Source organism: Haliaeetus leucocephalus, unplaced genomic scaffold (assembly GCF_000737465.1).
Source record: "Haliaeetus leucocephalus isolate CR32 unplaced genomic scaffold, Haliaeetus_leucocephalus-4.0 Scaffold137, whole genome shotgun sequence".
Taxonomy (NCBI): Eukaryota; Metazoa; Chordata; class Aves; order Accipitriformes; family Accipitridae; genus Haliaeetus; species Haliaeetus leucocephalus.
Window position 1 is genome coordinate 2,980,490 of NW_010972573.1, and position 19,410 is coordinate 2,999,899.

At 40.5% G+C, this 19,410-nt stretch overlaps 1 protein-coding gene across 1 annotated transcript; it reads left to right on the top strand.

Annotated features, from left to right (window-relative positions):
- Window positions 1-12,614: 12,614 nt before the first annotated feature.
- LOC104843207 (serpin B4-like) lies at window positions 12,615-19,137 on the top strand. The gene is made up of 9 exons (XM_010586002.1): window positions 12,615-12,663; window positions 12,931-13,124; window positions 14,416-14,566; window positions 15,047-15,109; window positions 15,708-15,836; window positions 17,063-17,180; window positions 17,509-17,651; window positions 18,398-18,565; window positions 18,733-19,137. Exons 2-9 carry the CDS (start codon window positions 13,024-13,026, stop codon window positions 19,135-19,137), a joined length of 1,278 nt encoding a protein of 425 aa, XP_010584304.1. The 5' UTR covers window positions 12,615-12,663; window positions 12,931-13,023.
- The last annotated feature ends 273 nt before the right edge of the window (window positions 19,138-19,410 follow it).

Here is a 19,410-nt window from a genome sequence, read left to right on the forward strand (position 1 = left end):
TGATAACTGAGCAAGAACAGGCAGGAGCAGGACAATAAAAGAGTCAAATAAACAAACTGCTCTTGACTGTCTAAGTTGAAGGTGCAGAACAGCTCCAGCAGTAGCTCACCAGGCTCTGTCCGTGTTTCCCTTCTGGAGGCTGGCAGCCCAGTTTGCCTATTAGGCAATGTTTTTGTTACCTAAAGCTGTCATCATACAGTGTTTATATTCCCCAGGGAAGTTCTGAGCACTGCAACCTCAAAATCAACACTGTTTCTGAAGATGCAGAGACGAGGATTCCTGTGATGAAATGGCAAATGCCACAGGGGAAAACCCCCTTCCCTTTATTCCCACCTTTTCTCAGAAATGAATATACAGTCTCCAATCCCCAGCATATCCTTTTGCAGCACCCTTGACTTAAAACAGGAGTTTCTGACAACACTGTGAGTTAGCAGGGGGACGGATCTGCACTTGCTACCAGTGAAGAATGCAGGAGCTTAGTCCTGAAGGTGAAAGAAATAGAGGGGGAGTTTTGCAATAAAAGTCTCTGTTTAGCACAAGCTAAGCTGGGCTGTTCCTGTGCCACCAGAGCACGGGAGCCATGAAGACGTGTGGTGAGCCCTGCATGGCGTAAGGGATGCGTCTGGGACATTTCTGGTACACGCAGTAGCAGCGGTTTTACTACTGCCACAATCTCATGAACTATGAAAAGAAGACGAATGTCGTGAAAGAAAAAACAAATGTCTATGCAACATAGGGTTTTTTACATTTTTTTTCCCATCGGTGCAAACTCTGCCTCTCTGCCAGTCCCCATCCATGCAAACAAGGTCCAATGCTTCTTCTCGTCCCACAGCCTGCAGCTCACCAGGGGAACAGGCATCTCCTTTGCAAATGGTAAGGTTCAGATATGTTTGCTGCTCTGCCCTGAGCCCCCGGGGTTGGACTATGTGATCTTTAAAGGTCCCTTCTGACCCAAACCCCATTTTATGGTTCTGTGTGTTGCACATCGGTTAGCTGGATTTGGCTAACTCCACTGAGCTCTCCAGTTACTGATTTACAGCTGGTCAAACTAGTTTATAGTAACCACATTGTATCACAAAATATCGGAGTCGGTAAAAGCCACAAGGGTTATTAGGTATTGTGTCTTAGACTTGAAACATACATGCACATTTTAAAATCTCCTGACTTTAATATCCTGTGTTATACTTATGGAACTATGTATCTGCCTTGTTTTCCTACTCCCATCTGGAACTGGAAGTGGGAGAAACTTGACTGTGATTGGAATAGTGGTTATCGGCAAAACATACAGCTTTTAAGCAATAAGGTAAAGAAATACTACTTTTCAGTGCTCATGGCCTGAGACTGGATTTAGAGACACGATCAGTGTTTAAAGTTTCACTTTTACAGTATCACTTTTAATGTCTGTGTTCAGTCTGAGCTAACTTTGCATGTGGTTTCCTCTTGGTGTGAGGCAAGCGGTGGCAGTAGAAATTCTCACAGCAAGTCTCTGCCTCTCCTCTTGAAATTTGGCACAGTGCATTCGGGCCGCACAGTGTTTCAGCTTCTCCAAGTTGCGGGGCCACAGCCCTTCCTAGAGGATTCATTAGCAGCTGTGGATGCTCTGTCTCATGGTGCTTATAGTCTCACTGAATTAGGTACTCACTTCTTCCCTAGTATCAACTGAGGGAAGGGCCACAGTCTGGCCCTTAAATCACAAAATCAGTTGGTCCCTTATGAGCAGTAAAGTGAAATGCCTGCCCCATACACAGCTATTTGTATTATTCACTTATCTTCAAAGAGAGTTAAATTTTACTTTAGAAACCAATTCAACATGAATTTCAAATCTAATAAAGATGGCATACTTAAATTTCCAGAGGAGTCAAGACCCCCTGAGCTACTGCTGTAGAAAGCTTAAACACTGATTTGACTCTTGGGGAAAGCTTTACTACAAAGGCTAAAAAATAAACCAGAAAAGGTTCAACTGGTACACTTCAAAAGATGCTACTTTGCAGGATTTATTTGACTTGTTCCCTAAGTCGTCCTGGGAACTTCTCAGAATTTGGCTCTCAGTCATTTCTGGTTTTGGCCTTGGTGTTATGGATTGCTAGAGACTAGTCTATTTTAGACATTTTTAGACATTAGAGACTCAGGTAAGTATAGTAATTCCTCCTGATTTAAGACTGAACACAGCAGTATCATTACTAAAAATACTAACAGTAATAAAATTACGCTTAGAAACAATCCTGTCACTGATTTCTTACAAATATTCTTATCTCCACAACCCTTCAAAAAAAATATCTGCCGCATTGTAAATCTTCCAGCTTCCAGTCTCCCTTCCAGTATTTACCAACTTTCCATTGCCTTTCTCATGGACCATCCATCCCTTGTATCCAACACACGTATGGAAGTGCCAGCTCACTTTCTTGGATGGTTTCAGAAAATCATCCAGAAGTAATGCTTTGAATTCACTTATTTTTTAACTTCTGTGTTATACCATATTTTATTCCATTAGCCCAGTAGAGTCAACTTAGCAGGGTAAACATATAGTAGCATCTATCTATATTCAGATAATACCAGGGCTTGTTCCCCTTGAACAGAGCACCAAGGGAGGAAATATGCAATCTGACTGAAGGGTAGCTGGATGGCAGTGCTACTAGTTAGCACCTTCTGGCTAAGACCCACACAAAGTATTATAAACAGATTATCAGGACTAAAATTCAAAGTTCAACCATGGTATGATATACAATATAAATTGTACATAATTTACTACATTGATTCATTATCAATATAAATAGGTTAACTTTTATTCATTTATAATTTATTAATTATAATAATGTAATATCTGATACAATATAAAATTACCACACATCAAAGGCTGGCCTTGACTGATGGTAACTTAAGTAGTTTCATGCCTTCTGTACTGTACAATGTGCTATTCTACTCCAGCTGTACAGTCAGTCACATGGTAACAGCAGCAGGATAATCTAGACTTCTAATTCCATATTTATTAAAAAATTGTTTTTTAGTAAATCCTCGATTTTATTTTCTTGGTAAAGTATGCTCATTTTCTATATGGAATTATAATCACTTCTAGCAGGTAATACATCATAGTATTCATAGGCTTTACGAAAACCAGATTCAGAAGTTACACTTCCTAACTGTATTTTTCAGTGTATATGTAATGGAGAATCTGTGAGTAACATGTTTAATGCACAGAATTATAAATGGCTTTAGAAAGGAGAAGCAACACTAAAATAATGATGTGGTTCTCCTAAACATAACATAGGCTGGCTTTAAGCATGTACATCCCAAAAGCCATCCGAAAGAAAAATTCTCTTTTCCTATGCATGTGGAGGTAAACAAAATTTGTACGCACTTTATTTTCACTTTTGTAAATTCTGTAGCAGCTAGAATTTTTCTTTGCTTGCTCTGAACTGCCTTGATGTGCTTTGCCCATGCTGAAATTCAGGAATGAGGCAGAATAAGGTGCAAGCTCCCAGAGAATATTTAGTGAATGCATTCAAAGCAGACCTTGTGCAAGCTATTCAAATAGGGGTCCCTGAAAATGCCATTAGAGTGACTTCATTTTTTTAGGTCAAAATGGTACCTATGTGGCTCAGGAGGTGAAGGGTCTGTCTTTAGGGTATCCCTTGTCACCTACAAGAAATTAGCAGAATCGACCAACATGGAGAATGTGTAACCGCAAAAAATCACAGTACACTTGCCTCAGTTCAGAATGGAGGAGAGCTGTGAGCTCATACCAGTACTGTGGGCTCTGGGGATGAGGCATGCCTTCATCCTTGAACAAGCTGATTTCTCTGGGCTGTTTCTCTGGCCCAAGAGCCTGGGCCGTTCCCCTCCAGGGCCATTCACAAGTCTTTTGTGGAAGTCAATGAAGAAGACACTGAGGGAGCTGCTGCTACAGGAGTGACTATAATACCGTTGTGCCTCCACATTCCTTACGAGGTCAGAATTGTCCACTCGTTCCTTTTCTCGATCAAACACAATCTGAGCAAGAACATTCTCTTCCTTGGCTGATGTTGTTCCCCCTGAGGTTAGAGCAGGTTCTACTTCTTTCTTCCCAAATAGAGCACAATACTGTGGTAGAAAGGAGTAAGGCATAAACAACATGTTGCTATCAAGTGTCACTAGCATTTCCTGATATCCGTAGTCTTGATCCCAACAAAAAGCACCAAGCTGCTTTGGCAAGACTACTGGAAAAAATTATAATGGGCCTTTCCTGTTTAGAGCTCTTCTCAAACGAGAGAACAATGCTAATGGAGTTTATTTCATTCTTATTTCATTCTTAGCCATGAAAACTCTCATTGCAGTCATGTTGTCTGAATAGTTGGGTGAAGTGCTGTATAAATAAGAAGTTCAAAATGATGCCTCCCCTCTTCAGCTGCATGGCAAGGCTGGTGGTGGGCCCAGCCTCTGGAAGGTGTTGCAGACTTTCCTCCCCAGCCACCACGTCCCAAGCCAGAGACGGCTTCATGCTGAATCCCCTGCTTTCCTCCCACATGCCTCCAGCAACCCCATCTCCAGTGCTTTAACACTGGTGAGTGGTGTTTATAGGTTTTAATATCCATTTTATAATACAGCATGAAATAGTGAGCTGAGTGTTTTTCTGTGCCAGAACCCACTTCAGGTAAGGCCTTGAATCATTAAATTTGTCTTTACTGGTTTTCTGTGATAAGAATTGTTATCTAAGTGTATTTGTGCAGTTTACTCAGTTTGCTTCTGCATAGCAAAGCTCATCTTCTGTCTGTATCAAAGTGAGTGAAATACTGCAATATATGTAAGTTTTAGTGAATGTTAGTAACTCCAAAGTTTGGAAACCTGCAGTCCTGATTGTTGAGATTCACAACTGGGACAGGGAGAATGGAGTTGTATGCAAAATTAATTTGGGTCTAATTCTGGTCTCTTCTGCCTATACAATTTCCTTCACTTACACAGTATGCATTTATAAGCTATTTAAATATCAGTGAACTGATATCAGGGGAGTTATGATAGATTTACACCCATGCCTGAGAACAGAATTCAGTCCCAAGTCTCCAGCTGAGTTGCCCAGACACCTGTGCATACCAGGAAGAAAAAAGGGCCATCGTGAAGTCTCAATTTAGAAACACACACACACTGCTGTGTCTCTCCATGTAGCACAAAGGCAGACAAAAGGAGACTGTATTTATGAGCATATCTTGTAGCTGTTTTCTAAATACAGGGGAAAAAAATTAACCATGTCTTAAATACATAGTAAACTGCAGCTCTGTGAATGAAGACATGTAGTTGCAGGCTTCTCCCACTCTCAAATGAGAAGGCTTGCTGGCAGGATCAGAGCTTTGAAGTCACCCCGCAAGCATTTGATGGCATTCCAGCTCCTGTTTACCTCCGGTGGCTTAGTGGCAAAGTTTACTTTGTACAAGATGGAGGTTTAGGAAAAGGGTCAAATGGTACTTTCCATCAGCAGTAGCAGTGGTTGTGTGTGCTGCTGTACCACAGGGACACTGTTCCACAAATAGATAGTTGCATGGGAAGCAGTTTGAGACACTTCCGTGTGTGATTAGATTTCACATGGGTGTCCCAGGTCAAATACCAAAGCTATTGGACATCATGTTCTGTCAAGGCATTCTTGTTCACATCCAATGAGCATGCAAGACTGAAATAGCAGGGAGTACTTTGTGTATTCTGCATGAAATAATTGGTCATGCAAGCACATTGCTTTAAAGTCAGCTTTTCTCTAATATCTTATTCTGTGTAGTAAAAGTATCTTGCTTTATGAAGGTTGTTGGTAAGTGATACTGGTCACAGGTTCTACATTAGATTATATGTAAATGTTTACAGCCAGCCGGGATACAAATATCTGGTATTCACGAGGTAATGTATCTATCTGGGTTACAGGCAGGCCAGAAATGAAGAGGCTGTCAAATTTTATCCAGGATAATATGAGAGCAACAACTTTATCAATGGTAAAAATCAGTGCAACTGAGAGAAAGCAGAAATGGGGAGAGATGTAGAGAACTTTATTTTCAGGACAGTTCAGTAGTCCTTGGTTACCCCAGGCATGTAGATAGGGAATTTGAATTGCAGAATGATGACATGATACATTATACAAATTCCATGGCAGGATGTGGAAAACATGCCATTTGCACATTCACATTATTCCATGGCCTGAAGAAGAGCCTTTTTCCATGGGAACTAATTCTCTTTTCACACCTCCTCTGGAGCTGAATCAGTTTACATTGGCTGAAAATTTGACCCTGTGTTTTCAAATTATACACCTGCCAGTTCCTCACAGGGCTTGGCAGCTTGGGAAGGGTATTTTCAAACTTTATATTTTGTTTTCAAAACTTGGGCACTAACCATATGTGCACAATATTGGCTATCACTTACATTCCACTTCTGGACCACAATACATCTGATTTCACTAGCTGTAAGAACTGGCAAGAACATCCCCACACTAACTTTTATGCTAATGACATATTAGGCTACCAAGCAACTAGATAATTTGACTAGCTATGGAAATCATACCACAAGGATTGTCACGGGAATGAGGAAGAACAATTACATTTAACATCCACTCTGATGGCCAAAAGCATACTTTCTCCTCAGAACTGTGAAAACTACACAATGCTCTACAGGGCTGAGCAGCCCTGAAGGGCATTTCAGGTTTCCAAGTCCATAATTTGTTGAAGTAGCTCAGTAGCTAACAATATCCACAGTGTTTTGGATAGTGTGATTAGTGTAGTAATAAGTTCTTGGTTATGAGTATGTCTACAATAATTACATTTTAGGACCAGGGAGACACTCCCAAATGCTACATCTTGTGCAAAGAATAAATTGACTAATAAGTATTTGCATGACTTGGCAGTAGCATATGTCAAAGTTTAAAGATGCCTGCATGTAACCGTTCTAATTTAGTCAGGATGATTTAGGACAGAGATGAGTTAAAACTCCAGGGATAAGGAAGCACTGAAACATAACAGAGGTTTGGAAACTCTTTGTCTAGAAGCTCCCAAAAACAGGTTCAACAAACACCTATCAACTGTGATCTAGACATCTTTGATCCTGCCTTGGGGCAGCATATGCACTAGACAAGCTCAAGACTCCTTCCAGCCACACATTTCTGTAATTTCCAATCAAAGCTAATTAATGGCTACACAGAGTTGCAAAAGAACAACAGAGATTTGCTTGATGTATCTGTTCAAAGTTATTACAAGATCTGTTGGTAGGAATGGATTTGTCATTCCTTTTTCATACATGTTGCTCTTGGAAACTTCATTTTCCAAATGGACAACAGATTTTATTATCAGCTTCTTCTATACTAAAACCATTGCCCATCCATTGTATTTTCCATGGTTGGGTACCATAGCCCAGAGGAAGGAGTCTGCACACCATGTAGATTGTGGCCAGTGGCTGAATGCAGATTTTGCAGTGTCTCCCATTTCTTCATGTACAAAATGTTTCCAAGCAATCCTTTGTTCTTTACAACTCAGCTCCAAGAACAATGTGAAAATGAACACTGATCTGTGTTGAATGTGTTGCGTTCTCCGAAACGTTTGTGATTTCTTCACCAAATTTCATTTAAATTAGCACTATATACATTCTTATGGTAATCCCCAATTCTCTGAAGATATACGTTGTTCTATGATATTATCTATGCCTCTAACAGTGCCGAAACAATAAATGTTTGTGATGAGAGTTTATCGCTCTCCATCATCCTCAGTAACATTGAAAAAATCTTGAGGATTCTAAGGAGAAATGCTTAAGTGATAAAAACCAAGGAATTTCCTTTTCACAAGTGCATAAACATGCCTAACTCCCATTTCTGTCACTTGAAGCACTCCCAAGTCCACCAGAATTATGATAGGCAAGTTTCACTTTGAATTTGTGCTCTGGGTTTTCATCATTTTCTGGGCTGCAGAATGACTGGTCTGAAGGATTATCAGGGCCTTAGCAATGAAATAATAAGAACCGGTGCCTGGAGAGACCACTGCAGTATCATCTATTGACTGTTGCCTAGATTGAAATGCCAAAATCCTGATGTTTCATCTTAGCAGAATTTTCAGTCATGCATACATTTCATTGTTAAAAAAAAAAATGTAACGAGTCACTACCTTTGTAGGAATGAACTTCAAAATGCAAATCAATGTCTTTTGCACTTTCAGAAACCCCAAACAACAGCTCCATTGCATGAAAATGTCTATTATCTTTTTCAGTGGTTAATCAATATAGAAAAACAGCCCCGTTTTTAAAAAGCAAAGGAAGTTTTCTACTATCTTCACCACTGCACCCCACAATGCTGGCTGACAAGAAAAGCCATGCATTGAGATGGACGGAAGTTTAACTACTTGAGGTAGAGCTAGGAGAGGAATATTTCTGGATATGCTGTATCTCACAGCTTTAAAAATTGCTGCATTTGTTATTTAGGTAAAAAGAGCTGGCTTATAAAATAATTTAAACTGCCAAAAAGGAATGATAGCCAGAGATGCTGTAAATGAGATCAGTCACAAAGTCTGGATCAGCTGGTGTTATAAAATAGGCTCATCATCCAGAATATTTATCTGTCTAGCCATAAACCCTTACTCTCTGGAAGCCAGTTAAGAAGACACATGCAGGCATCCTTGCTTACAAATGTAATTTCCTGCTAGTCATGGCTCATGAACAGGTGAGAAAGGGTGTGAGCAGAGAAGGAACAACAGGCAGGACTGGCTGCATTGCTAGGGCTTTTTTTGGAAGCTGATAAGTGAATCAAAGATGAAGAATTTTTGGATGCTTTTTTGCGTCATGTCTAAATCTCCGTAGAGAATAAAGGGGTCCATTGCAATCATAGAAAGACTGCTGGTGCAGAAGGAAGTTCAGGTGGAACAAAACAGTGCTGGGCTCACCTTTTCCCTGGCAAGTTGAATGACCAGTTTATTCATGAACAGCCCAAGTCTCTGCAAAGCTGACACTCGTCAATTCCCGCACTCTGTCGCCAATAAATTCAGCATTGGAGAGTCAGCAGACAGCAGTGCAATTAGAAGGTGATACTTGCTTTTCACTAGGTTCTTGACTCATACAGCCTGAAAATTACAGGAATTAATATCAGGCTTTGCTCATGTGGTACTTCCCAAATGAGCTGAGACCACCAGCAATACCTGAAGTCTCTCTCACTTCTTCATCATGCTAAAGTTGCTGTGGATCACCACAGATGCTTTATCACTCTAATTGCTCTGATATGATGTATAAGGTTTGGTATTTTTTGTGATGATTACATAGCAGATGTCTGGCAAATAGGGAGGGCCCTCTTGGTTCTTGGCCCAGTGAAAATCACAGGAGTCCTTGTTTTGTTCTTGCTACTCAGCAACCCTACTTATCCAATGGTACCTTTACTCACAGACAACCTCAGACACATCAGGTACTCTGTAATTACCACCTGAGCAGTCTCAGAGTGGTAGCAGAATGTGCATATTATCAGATGAAAGGGACAAGAAAAGCCTTTGCTGTCAAGCTTGAGATCAGCCTCTGGTTCCTCAACAAGAATCTCCTTCCTTGCTGCAGACACTGACAGCAAGGGAAGCATACGGCTGCAAATGATGAGAAAAAAAGCCAAGGGAGAACTATGGCCGTCCAGGCTTACTGCAGTGTGTCCACTTGCAGCAAAGAATAATCACAAGGGACATGCTGATGGTCTGTTCTGTACAGAGTGAGTCATTGCTTCTTGCTGTGAAATTGTGTTCTGCTGATTGACATCACTGAGTAGATCTCTTGTTCCTTGCTCTGGTCTTCCTATGCTTATCTCATCCATGTCATTAAAACTCTTTGTGATTTATAAATCATATAGAGAAGTCTTCATTCTCTTGGTCCTAGCCCTTGGCCTGACTTTCAGCCAAAATGACTGCAGACAGGTTAACAGTGCTGAACAAAACTTGTCCCTAAGGATGTGGCACTATTTACAGTCTTACCTAAATGTGGGGAACTTTAGGGGTAAGAAGCAGCTCAGTCTGTGATCCACTCCTCTGTGCCTGAAAGTGACTTTACCATGACAAGCATCTGACCACCAGCTAAAAGGGCTGTCTTTGAAATCTGCATTGTCTCCAGAGTAGTCTAACTGGCTGAAACAAAATCTGTCACTTCTTTTGTACTTGCAGTGCTTTTACCTTTCCATACAATGCATCTCAGCAACTACTTCTCTGTAACCCCTCAGAAAAATCCTCCTGTTATTTATCCTTTCCTGTTAGGAGGCTTATCCCTGGAAAGGAATACAGAAAGTCTCCTGATTCTGAGACTACCATGATCATCTTCAATCCTTTTCATTTTCCTCTGGCCAGCAATGATCCCGTGCATTATTCCAAGAACACGAAGGGAGTCACAGGGCTGACAGGGGTGCTGCGAGTCCTAGTCCAGGCCCCTGTCCAAAGGCAGGATGAGCTATAGCTTTGTCTTTCCCAGCAGGCATTTGTGCACTGAATCTCCTCAGAACCTACAACACAGGAGATCCTTCAATCTACTTGAACAAAAATTCCTGTGTTTCTCAGACCTTCCCATTAGAGAACTATGCCTGTCTAAACCACTCTCTAACCTGCATTATACTAACCTAGAAGAGCAGAAAATATCAAAGGAAGACACTAGAAGAGCAGCAGAAAATGTTCCTTTCTGGGAATTAATGCCAGTCCAGCTACTTCATTAACTATAATTTGACGACTGACAGAAAATGATCGCAACAAATGGAGCAATGGAGCAACAGTTAATCTTCAGGGTAACTAAAAATGTAATATGAACAGAAGTACCTAAAGAAATAGAGAAATAACACATAACAACAAAGAAACCTGTTTAAGACAGTTAAGGCAAGAGCTCAAAAGTATCAGAAAACTAAGCAGGGCTAGGAGTGTAGTGTTTCACTCTGCTAGCACATTAGATAACTTGAACTTTGCCTTGACAGATTCATACACAGAAGAATGAATCTTAAGGGGACTTGTGGCTTTAGCACACACCCCTGTGCCTAAAGGACACAATTTATTGTGCTCCAGGATTGTAATTTCCCATTTACTATATTAATTTGGATTCAAAATTGCCAGTATTCCTGAAAGAGAAATACACAGTTGTGTCTTGCTGCTTGAAAACCATCTCCCTTCTGTTCTGGGAGGTGACTGAACACTACTCTGATTTAGAGCTGTTGCATCTTGCTGCTCCTACTTGCATACTTTCCACTCATATTCCACAACATTTTCCCTCCAACTGTGCTATGCCTAGTGACAAAAATAAGAATACAGAGAACAGCCCACCACTGCAAGACAGGGAACAGCATCTGTCTGGTTCTGCTCTGCAGTTTGCTTTAGGTGACAACATGAGGAGCAGGCTCAGGAGCTGGGTTTTCAAGTGACTGTGTGGAGAGCAGCCACTTCCTCAGCAGAAACCAGGAATGCAAACCAGACACTTATTTGGGAAGTTTTCTTGCCCCAACGTTAAGCAAGTAAAACCAGACTCCATGGCTTTCTTCCCTTCAGGCAAAATCTGTGCAGGTCTAACCCTCTTGTCCTCAGGGCTTGAATGAAGAGCGTATTTTTAATTTCTATTTCCTCCAAGAAAAAGATATGAGAAAATTCAAACCGGAAAAGAAATAAACTCATGAGTATCTTATGACTGATATGAAACTGCCTTCAGAGCTTCCTAAATACCAGAGAAGCCTAGTGTCTGATTGGGTTGATACGTAAGTATACGTTAGTAGTAATAACTACATGCTTGTTACAAAACAGCGTTATAAGTATTTGTGCTTGCATGCTATGCAAATATTTGCCCACCCACACACCGTATCAACCTAAATGTGAAGGAAGATTTTTTTTTTTCCAGGAAAATAACCCCAGAAGCATACTACTTATAATTAGGTTGCTCTGTCCCTGCTGCCTATGCCTTGCTGAAGCAATCGATACAAGGCAAGGACCAGTCTTCCTCAGAGTCACTGATAAAAATGAGGAGTAATGAGAAGTCCCGGGCTAAACTTGGCTGACACATCAGTGTCTTGTGGAAAGCCTACCTGGAGAAAACTTGTCCAACTTTCCTGTAAACACATCTGCAGAATGCAAGGTTTTGAAAGAAGACTATGAGGACAGGGATAGCTTCTCTGTTTTGCTCCTTGTGCCACAAATGCCTTCCCCACTCACAGTAGAAATATCAGGAATCCCCAGGAGAGGAACAGGGCTCTCATATTTCCATCAAGAAAGCCTAAGGAGGTGCAGATGATGCATGGGGAGCCCCTAACTGCAGTGTCTCTGCAGAAAGCATAGCATCCCAGGTGTACCAGAATTAGTCTGCACATGCTGTGTGGTTGATATGAATGCACACAATCTGTGCCACATCACTGCAACAACTTCAGAGTGCTCAGCTGCAGCATACCCAGTGTACACACTTGGCACAGTTGTGCTATGCATGCACTGTGCCCGCTTTTCTAGAACGTCATGCAAATGAAAGCAAGCTACTGTTTGTCCAAGCTGTTGGATATTCAACAAACTCTGGAACAAATGGCTAAGTTCCTCTTCTCCATTAAGGACAAAAATTGCCAGTTGAGGAAGAAAAACAAGTAGGGAAAGCTCCCTGGAAGGGATCTTTAAGAGAGAAGTCTTCAGAAGCACAGAACTGGAGCAGGCAAAGGGAATTGCCTTACCTCTACTCTTGAACTGCTGCCTTATGTCACAACTGTCCAGACAGGTACTTTTATATTTTTCTTTCCCTTGCTACTGTGCCACCTGCAGAGGTTTTAATAATTAATTTCTATTACAAAAACATATGTTTGCATTCGGTGGAGCCAATTCTGACAGCAACACACATCAAATTTTGTAGAATTTATTTTTTTTACAGGTAAAACCCCTGAAATCTCCTTTGTTTCTAGGAGTTTGCTTTCTTTTTTATAACTAGGTAGACTTTTTTTACATCTCAGTATGCATTTAAAATTGTGACTTCTTTCTGAACTCCTAGGGATAAGGAAAGATTCAAGATTCCACAAAAGGTCCCCTAGTTGTACTAACTGGTTGCAACAGACAGGAATGTGACTCACCATGAGCAAAAATTATGCTGCCACTGGGAGTGGCAATGGCTTTATATCCCATTGCTCCAGAAGCCCTGTCATCAAGCTCAACAGTCAACTTGACACCATCAGTCCTGAGGAGAAGGTAAATATCTCCCTGACCTTTAATTCTAATGCTTACATTACAAATGACATAAGCATGAAATATCTAAAGATTGATATGTGCATTAGTGATGTACTTAGCACATATATACTGTATATAACATTTTGAGGAAGTTAGAATATTTTTAAGATGCTGTGCAATGTATTGAATTACATTAAAATGTATGTGCTGTGTGAGGAAGCTGTGCTTAATTTGTACAATGGCTTTACCGGGTGTGTTTCTAAAGAAGATTAAAACCAAACCTTTTCCCACTTCTTCTGCCTGATCCAGATTGGTAATTTATGAGAGCATAATCTTTCTACACCATTCCATCTTTTAAATACTTATATGGATAATTTAATTCTTCTTGTGTAATGGGGGAAAGGTATCTTCCACATCTAGGGAGAAAGTTATTCAGAGTCAGTAAGAATCAAACCAAAAGTGACTTTGAATAGTGGAAACTCTAAAACACTGACTTTCTAAGGGATTAGATGCCTCTACATCACTTTACTGGATGAAGGAACTGGGAAAAGGCTTTCATAAGAAAGGAAATCTGTCCTAGGTGTAAGATGTGAAGAGTTTTGCAGAAAATTCAAGGTCATCTGCTAGTAATAATTGTGATTGTAACTGAAGTATATGTGGGAAAAGCGTTAAAGCTGCAGATAAAATAAAAAATATGACTGGGATTTTCCACTAATACATGATGTGCCTTTGTTGAAAATCTTGCTAAGTGAGCCTATATGTAGTTCAATTTTCTGTCAAATGTTTGTTAAGCAACCAGCCTTAGAAGGACACAGTATGTGAGACAGCTGATTAATACACACAAAGTTTGTAGAGAGAGACACAGAGAGTGAGGTGTGATCAAGGGCTGTAATTAACAAGTGCTATGCCTAGAGGACTTGAGGCAAGAAAGATTGGGACACAAAGCGAGCTGGGACTGTGGTCAGAACAAAGTTAGGGCTAAGTAATGAAGCCATAGCTATTGCTTGAGCTGGAGAAACAGCTGAACTCAGAATACTGTTTCTGAAAATGTGTTTCTCCTGCCATTCAGGGTACCGGTTTTCAGATTCACTGTGAAATCCCAGACGTGGTGAATCAGGAATCTTCCATGAAGTGCTGAACAATTCAGACACACTACTGCAGAAAACCTTACCGTGCTCTACCAAGGCATCTAAGCTTAGCAGGCATAAGGATGAGAAGCTTAAATCTTTGTTTCCCTTGTTGCAGGCAATCGCAGTGCCACAATGTGCTCTCTCAGCGCAGCCAATGCCAAGTTCTGTCTTGACTTTTTCAGAGAGCTGAGCAAAAGAAAAAGAAATGAAAACATCTTCTTCTCCCCACTAAGTCTCTCAGCTGCTTTTGGGATGGTTGTCCTCGGAGCCAGGGGCAACACACTCGAACAGATTGAGAAGGTGGGTTTCCTTTGCTCTGAAGAGGGGATGGTGGCAAGATATGAGCCAAAAGGCTGATAGTACCATCTGATATAGTTCCTAAACATCCAAAAGAGTGATGCATACAGAGGGCCCTTTAAAAATGCCCTCTCTTATGCTATTCCTAATACCAAACTTTTTCAGACTAAACACTATTACAGTAATTGATCGTTCAATGAATACATCAGTGCTAAAGAAAGTGTTTTGGAGGTATCCCTCCACTCTCCAGGGCTCAGAAGTGGTGGTTCCCTTTGACGTGGTTTTCTGCCTTCTCTGGATACCCAAAACCTTCTTTCTTAAGAAGAAAGATTTCAAAGATTTCATGAGCTCACCCTCTACAAAAACTTCTTGTTCACTTGCAAGGATCTCATGACAAAGGACAAACGAGACTTTCCCCATTGACTGTATGGCTGCATTTTGGGATAGGCTTGCAACACGCTCTTTTAGCTCGAGGTACTGTCGCTTAACTGCATTCACCCAACATTTACATTGCAGGTATTTCATTTCAGTGAAGTTTTAAGCAGTACAAGCCAGGGAAATAGATACCCTTCTGAGAAGGTAAGAGTTGCAGCTCTGAGATGAAGAAACAGGTACCGGTTTGTCAGCCCTTTTCCTTGCAAACAATCACTTAATCAGAAAGCATGGCAGAGTTGAGCAGCCTCTCTGTCTAGATTTGCAGACCTGCTTATTACTGTTCTTTTATTAGTTATTTAAGGGCCCTTATGAGATCACAGATTTCAACAGCTAAGACCTCTCATTACAGGTTTCTAACCAAAACAGCAGTACCAATCTAAACTGTGATAAGTGCTTAAATTGTCACCTGCAAAGGTTTTTCTACAGGACATACCAAAAGCACCTTGGAGCTTGCTCCTCCCAGGCTCTAAGTGAGCAGACTTTTGCTCAGTGTTCTCAAAGACACCACTTTAGGATACAATGGGATTTGGAGGTGGGCTAGTGGGGGCCTGAAAGGGAATCGTTTTGTCATTCTGTACATCTGGTACAGGGGGAGTTGGAGGTGGTGTCCTGATGCATTCATTCCAATGCCTATATCAACTAGGTGGAGTCAGGCTTCTCATAGAGAGAGAGGCTGCAATTCACTCTCAGGTCCAGCTTTGCATAGGAAAGCTCAAGCCTACCATGAAACTTCTGTTTGAAGTGCGAAGAAGCTGGAGGAGTCCATTCCCAGTTCCAGACTCTGTTGACTGCAGTCAATGAACCCAGACCAGGCTGCTCTCTCACCATTGCCAACAGGCTTTTTGGAGAAATCACTTATCCGTTCTTCCAGGTAAGTGGCCATGGTGTCCATTTTAACAGCTCCTGGGAGTTACGAGCTCAGCAGAATTTCTTCCATCATAAAGTACAAAGGGAAATGAAACACAACAGCACTGTCAGGGTATGCTGCCAAATGACTGCACTCCACAGCTCCTGCAGTCAGGAAGCCTTTCCATTTCAGTTGCCCAGTGGTTAGACGTAGGGAACAGCAGAGCACTGGGAAGCCATGACTTAAAAGCTTTTATATAAAAAGAAACAGATCTATGATAACAGCTCTCCCTGGGCATTCAAGAAAATGCAGTGGCATTATTCACCATCAATATATCCTTGCCACGCACACCTGGTGTCTAACAGAACTGGTGCTTGCTGCATCATTTCTATCCAAGGAACAAAGATCTGTGACCAGCAGAAGACTTTTTTTTCTCCCCCAGTGTCTTCTCTGTTTCTAATAAAATGACTGTACTCACTCCTCCACCTTTTCTTTAGAGTCTATGCGAATATGGGACTCTGTGATTCCTGCTGCCTTTTCGAGCAAGGCTTAGAGGAAAGTAGCATCTTTGAGATTTTTGTCAATTTAAGTGGAATTTCCTCAGGGAACCAGCCTTAAGGTGTTTATAAGAGTATTGCTAGAAACAGTGCTGTTTTATTTCTGTAACCATCTTTCTCTTTTCAAGTCAAGATTTCATCTTGCTTCCAAAACTTGGTACTCCATGTAAAGAGAGATTTTTCAGAGCCAGAAAAAGGTGACCAGCAGCCTGGAAAAGTTTTATACTTAATACAACTTATAAGTTTTACAGTGTATATATCTACACAGAGTAATATATATATATATACACACACACACATCTCATCGTGATATTATAAGTCCTGGTTACTTGTTCAAAATAAGGCAACCTTCTTCATTTGGTGGCTGGGGGAAAGCAGTCAGCATAACAATGATATATAGCTTAAAGAAAGGTACCAGGTTTTGATCTTAGATATTTTTTACTGTGCTGAGACATTTCTGCTGCTCAGTGCTGCTTGAAAATACAGAAAAATATATTTACAAATAAGTTTTTTTATAAATAATCATTCTCTAAAAACTGAATGCTGGAGTTATTTCAGTGAATTTCTTACATATACCTTTTTTACTCATTCCTTTCTTGCTGATCTACTACATGGAATTATCCTGAAGCCATGAAATTATCTCTTACAAAAATCATCATGTTGCAATAAACTTCTGTCATTTGTACTTTCCAGCAATACTTGGATTCCACAAAGAAATTCTATCGAGCAGAACTGGAACCAGTTAATTTTAAATACACTGAAGAAGAAGCCAGAGAGAAGATTAACTTCTGGGTGGAAAATGAGACAAAAGGTAAAGAAGAAAATCTGCAGGTTGTTTGGTTTGCAATTGAACCCGTTAGGAATATCATGTCTGAATTTCAGTTTCCACCTTTTTTCCAAAGGTAGCAAGATTTTTATATATTAAACACTTACCGCATTTTTTTGCTCAATAGGAAATAAATGTAGGAAGAAGCACAAAAATGCCTTGAGTTCCTGGCTTCAAAAGCTGTACATAAACTTTTTGTTATTTGTCTAGACAGTATTATACTACTTTTCAGATTTCCAGAAACAGTTATTAATAGTCAAATGCAGCAGATTGCCTGAACAAATGAATAATTCTTAATTCATTATTTTTAAAGGTAAAATCAAAGACCTATTTTCTGCTGGGTTTATTGATCCCTCTACTGTGCTGGTCCTGGTCAATGCTATATATTTTAAAGGAAAGTGGGCAGTAGAATTTAAGAAAGAAGACACTAAGGAAACATATTTCCAACTGAACAAGGTACAGTATGGGCAGGAACTGAAACAGCTGGGGGATGGAAATCAGATGTCTGTCTCCTATAACAACAGATGGGAGCTTTCCTCCTCTCTGTTATCCCAAGACAAAATACTGGTCTTCAGCTAGAACAATAGAAAGCTACATCTTCTCTCCAGTTTGGTAACCAAATTTGTAGCTTTTTCTGTTAGTTCACATCAGAAGTGAGTCTCATGCAGCTGAGATCCTGGTTGGGCCAAAGTCACTGAGCACATGCACTAACTTAGTTGGGGATTTCGCAGCTAAGGATGCTGTTTCAAAAAGTCTACTTTTGGGACTGAATTTGAGGATTCTGTTCCTCTGCTACAATTTACCAACAGAACAGTGTTTGTTTTCAGGAGAAAATGAGCTAAAGACAAATTATCTCAGGAGAATGTATACATTATTCATGAAGAATTTAGATTAATGGTTGCATCAGATGCATCAGTTTCCTCATCTGACATGCCAGAAGAAAAAAGGATGTAACCAGAGAGTTATGAGTAAAGTAATCTGGCACCAGTAGAAATGGAAAAGTAGGTTTTATGCTTCTAAAATGGATAACTTCACTGGAGCTACAGTTAAGAGAGAAGAACACATCAATGCTACAAGTATATTAAACTCATGACCAGTGTAAATAATGTTTCTGGACTCAACTCTAATCTCAATACTGAAACCAATTAAAACCAGGGTGATCATTTCTGTATTTTCTGTTTAACATGTTTCATGTGTTCCAGAATGAGAGAAGGACAGTGCAGATGATGTTTCAAGAAGGTTATTTTAACATGGCCATCATAGAGGAACTGAAAATGAAAGTGATAGAGCTCCCATACTTTAATAATGATCTGAGCATGTTCATTCTTCTTCCTGAAGTTGTCTGTGAGGACTTTACTGGCCTAGAACAGGTAATACTTCCTTTTCTCTCTAGTAGCATACATAAAAGTCTGCAAACAGGACAATTCTTTAACATTACTCCAGTGTGGTCAGAAGAAAAGCAGGAAAGGCTGAACCTTATTACCTTTTCCTTCCATTCATTATGGTCTCTATCATTATTATCAATACTGCCTTACAGCTTGAATGCACCCTCACGTATGAAAAGCTAGCAGGATGGACCAGCTCGGCTAGGATGCAAAAGCTGAGAGTGAAGGTGTACCTGCCTCAGTTCAAGATGGAGGAAAGTTATGTTCTCAACAAAACTCTCCAGGAGATGGGAGTGATGAATGTTTTTGACTGGGGAAAAGCTGATTTGTCAGGAATCTCTACGAAAGATGGTTTGGTTGTGTCCAAGGCCATTCAGAAGTCATTTGTGGAAGTCAATGAAGAGGGCACGGAAGCAGTTGGTGCCATGGGGCTTGTTGCAGTACCTCTGTGTCGCCCAATTTCTTATGAGTTCAAAGCTGACCATCCATTCCTCTTCTTCATCAGACACAACCCAACCAACACTATTCTCTTCTTTGGAAGATATTCCTCCCCTTAAGTGGAGGTTATTTTGGAAATTAGATCTTTGTCCCCACTAACATCCCCATTGGCAAACAGCGAGGACAAAAGACGAGCACGTTTTCTCTAGGCTTTATCCTAATGTGTTAATTTGGTGTAAAAAAGACTATCTAATAAGAGCCAAACTAGAGATAAAAACCTAAAAGACGTTAACCATTTCCTGTCTAACATCGACTTCAGGCATGTTTTACTTTTAGGAGGCCTCACTAAAATGACATCTACATTAAAATACACTGTATGATATTTGCCAAAG

Excerpts from the sequence above, each read along its gene's own strand:
- LOC104843207 (XM_010586002.1), top strand. The coding sequence starts at position 13,024 with ATGCTGCCACTGGGAGTGGCAATGGCTTTATATCCCATTGCTCCAGAA. Across the intron at positions 13,125-14,415 it reads CCATCAGTCCTGAGGAGAAG|AGAGCTGAGCAAAAGAAAAA; the intron begins GTAAATATCTCC and ends TGACTTTTTCAG. Across the intron at positions 15,837-17,062 it reads TCACTTATCCGTTCTTCCAG|CAATACTTGGATTCCACAAA; the intron begins GTAAGTGGCCAT and ends TGTACTTTCCAG.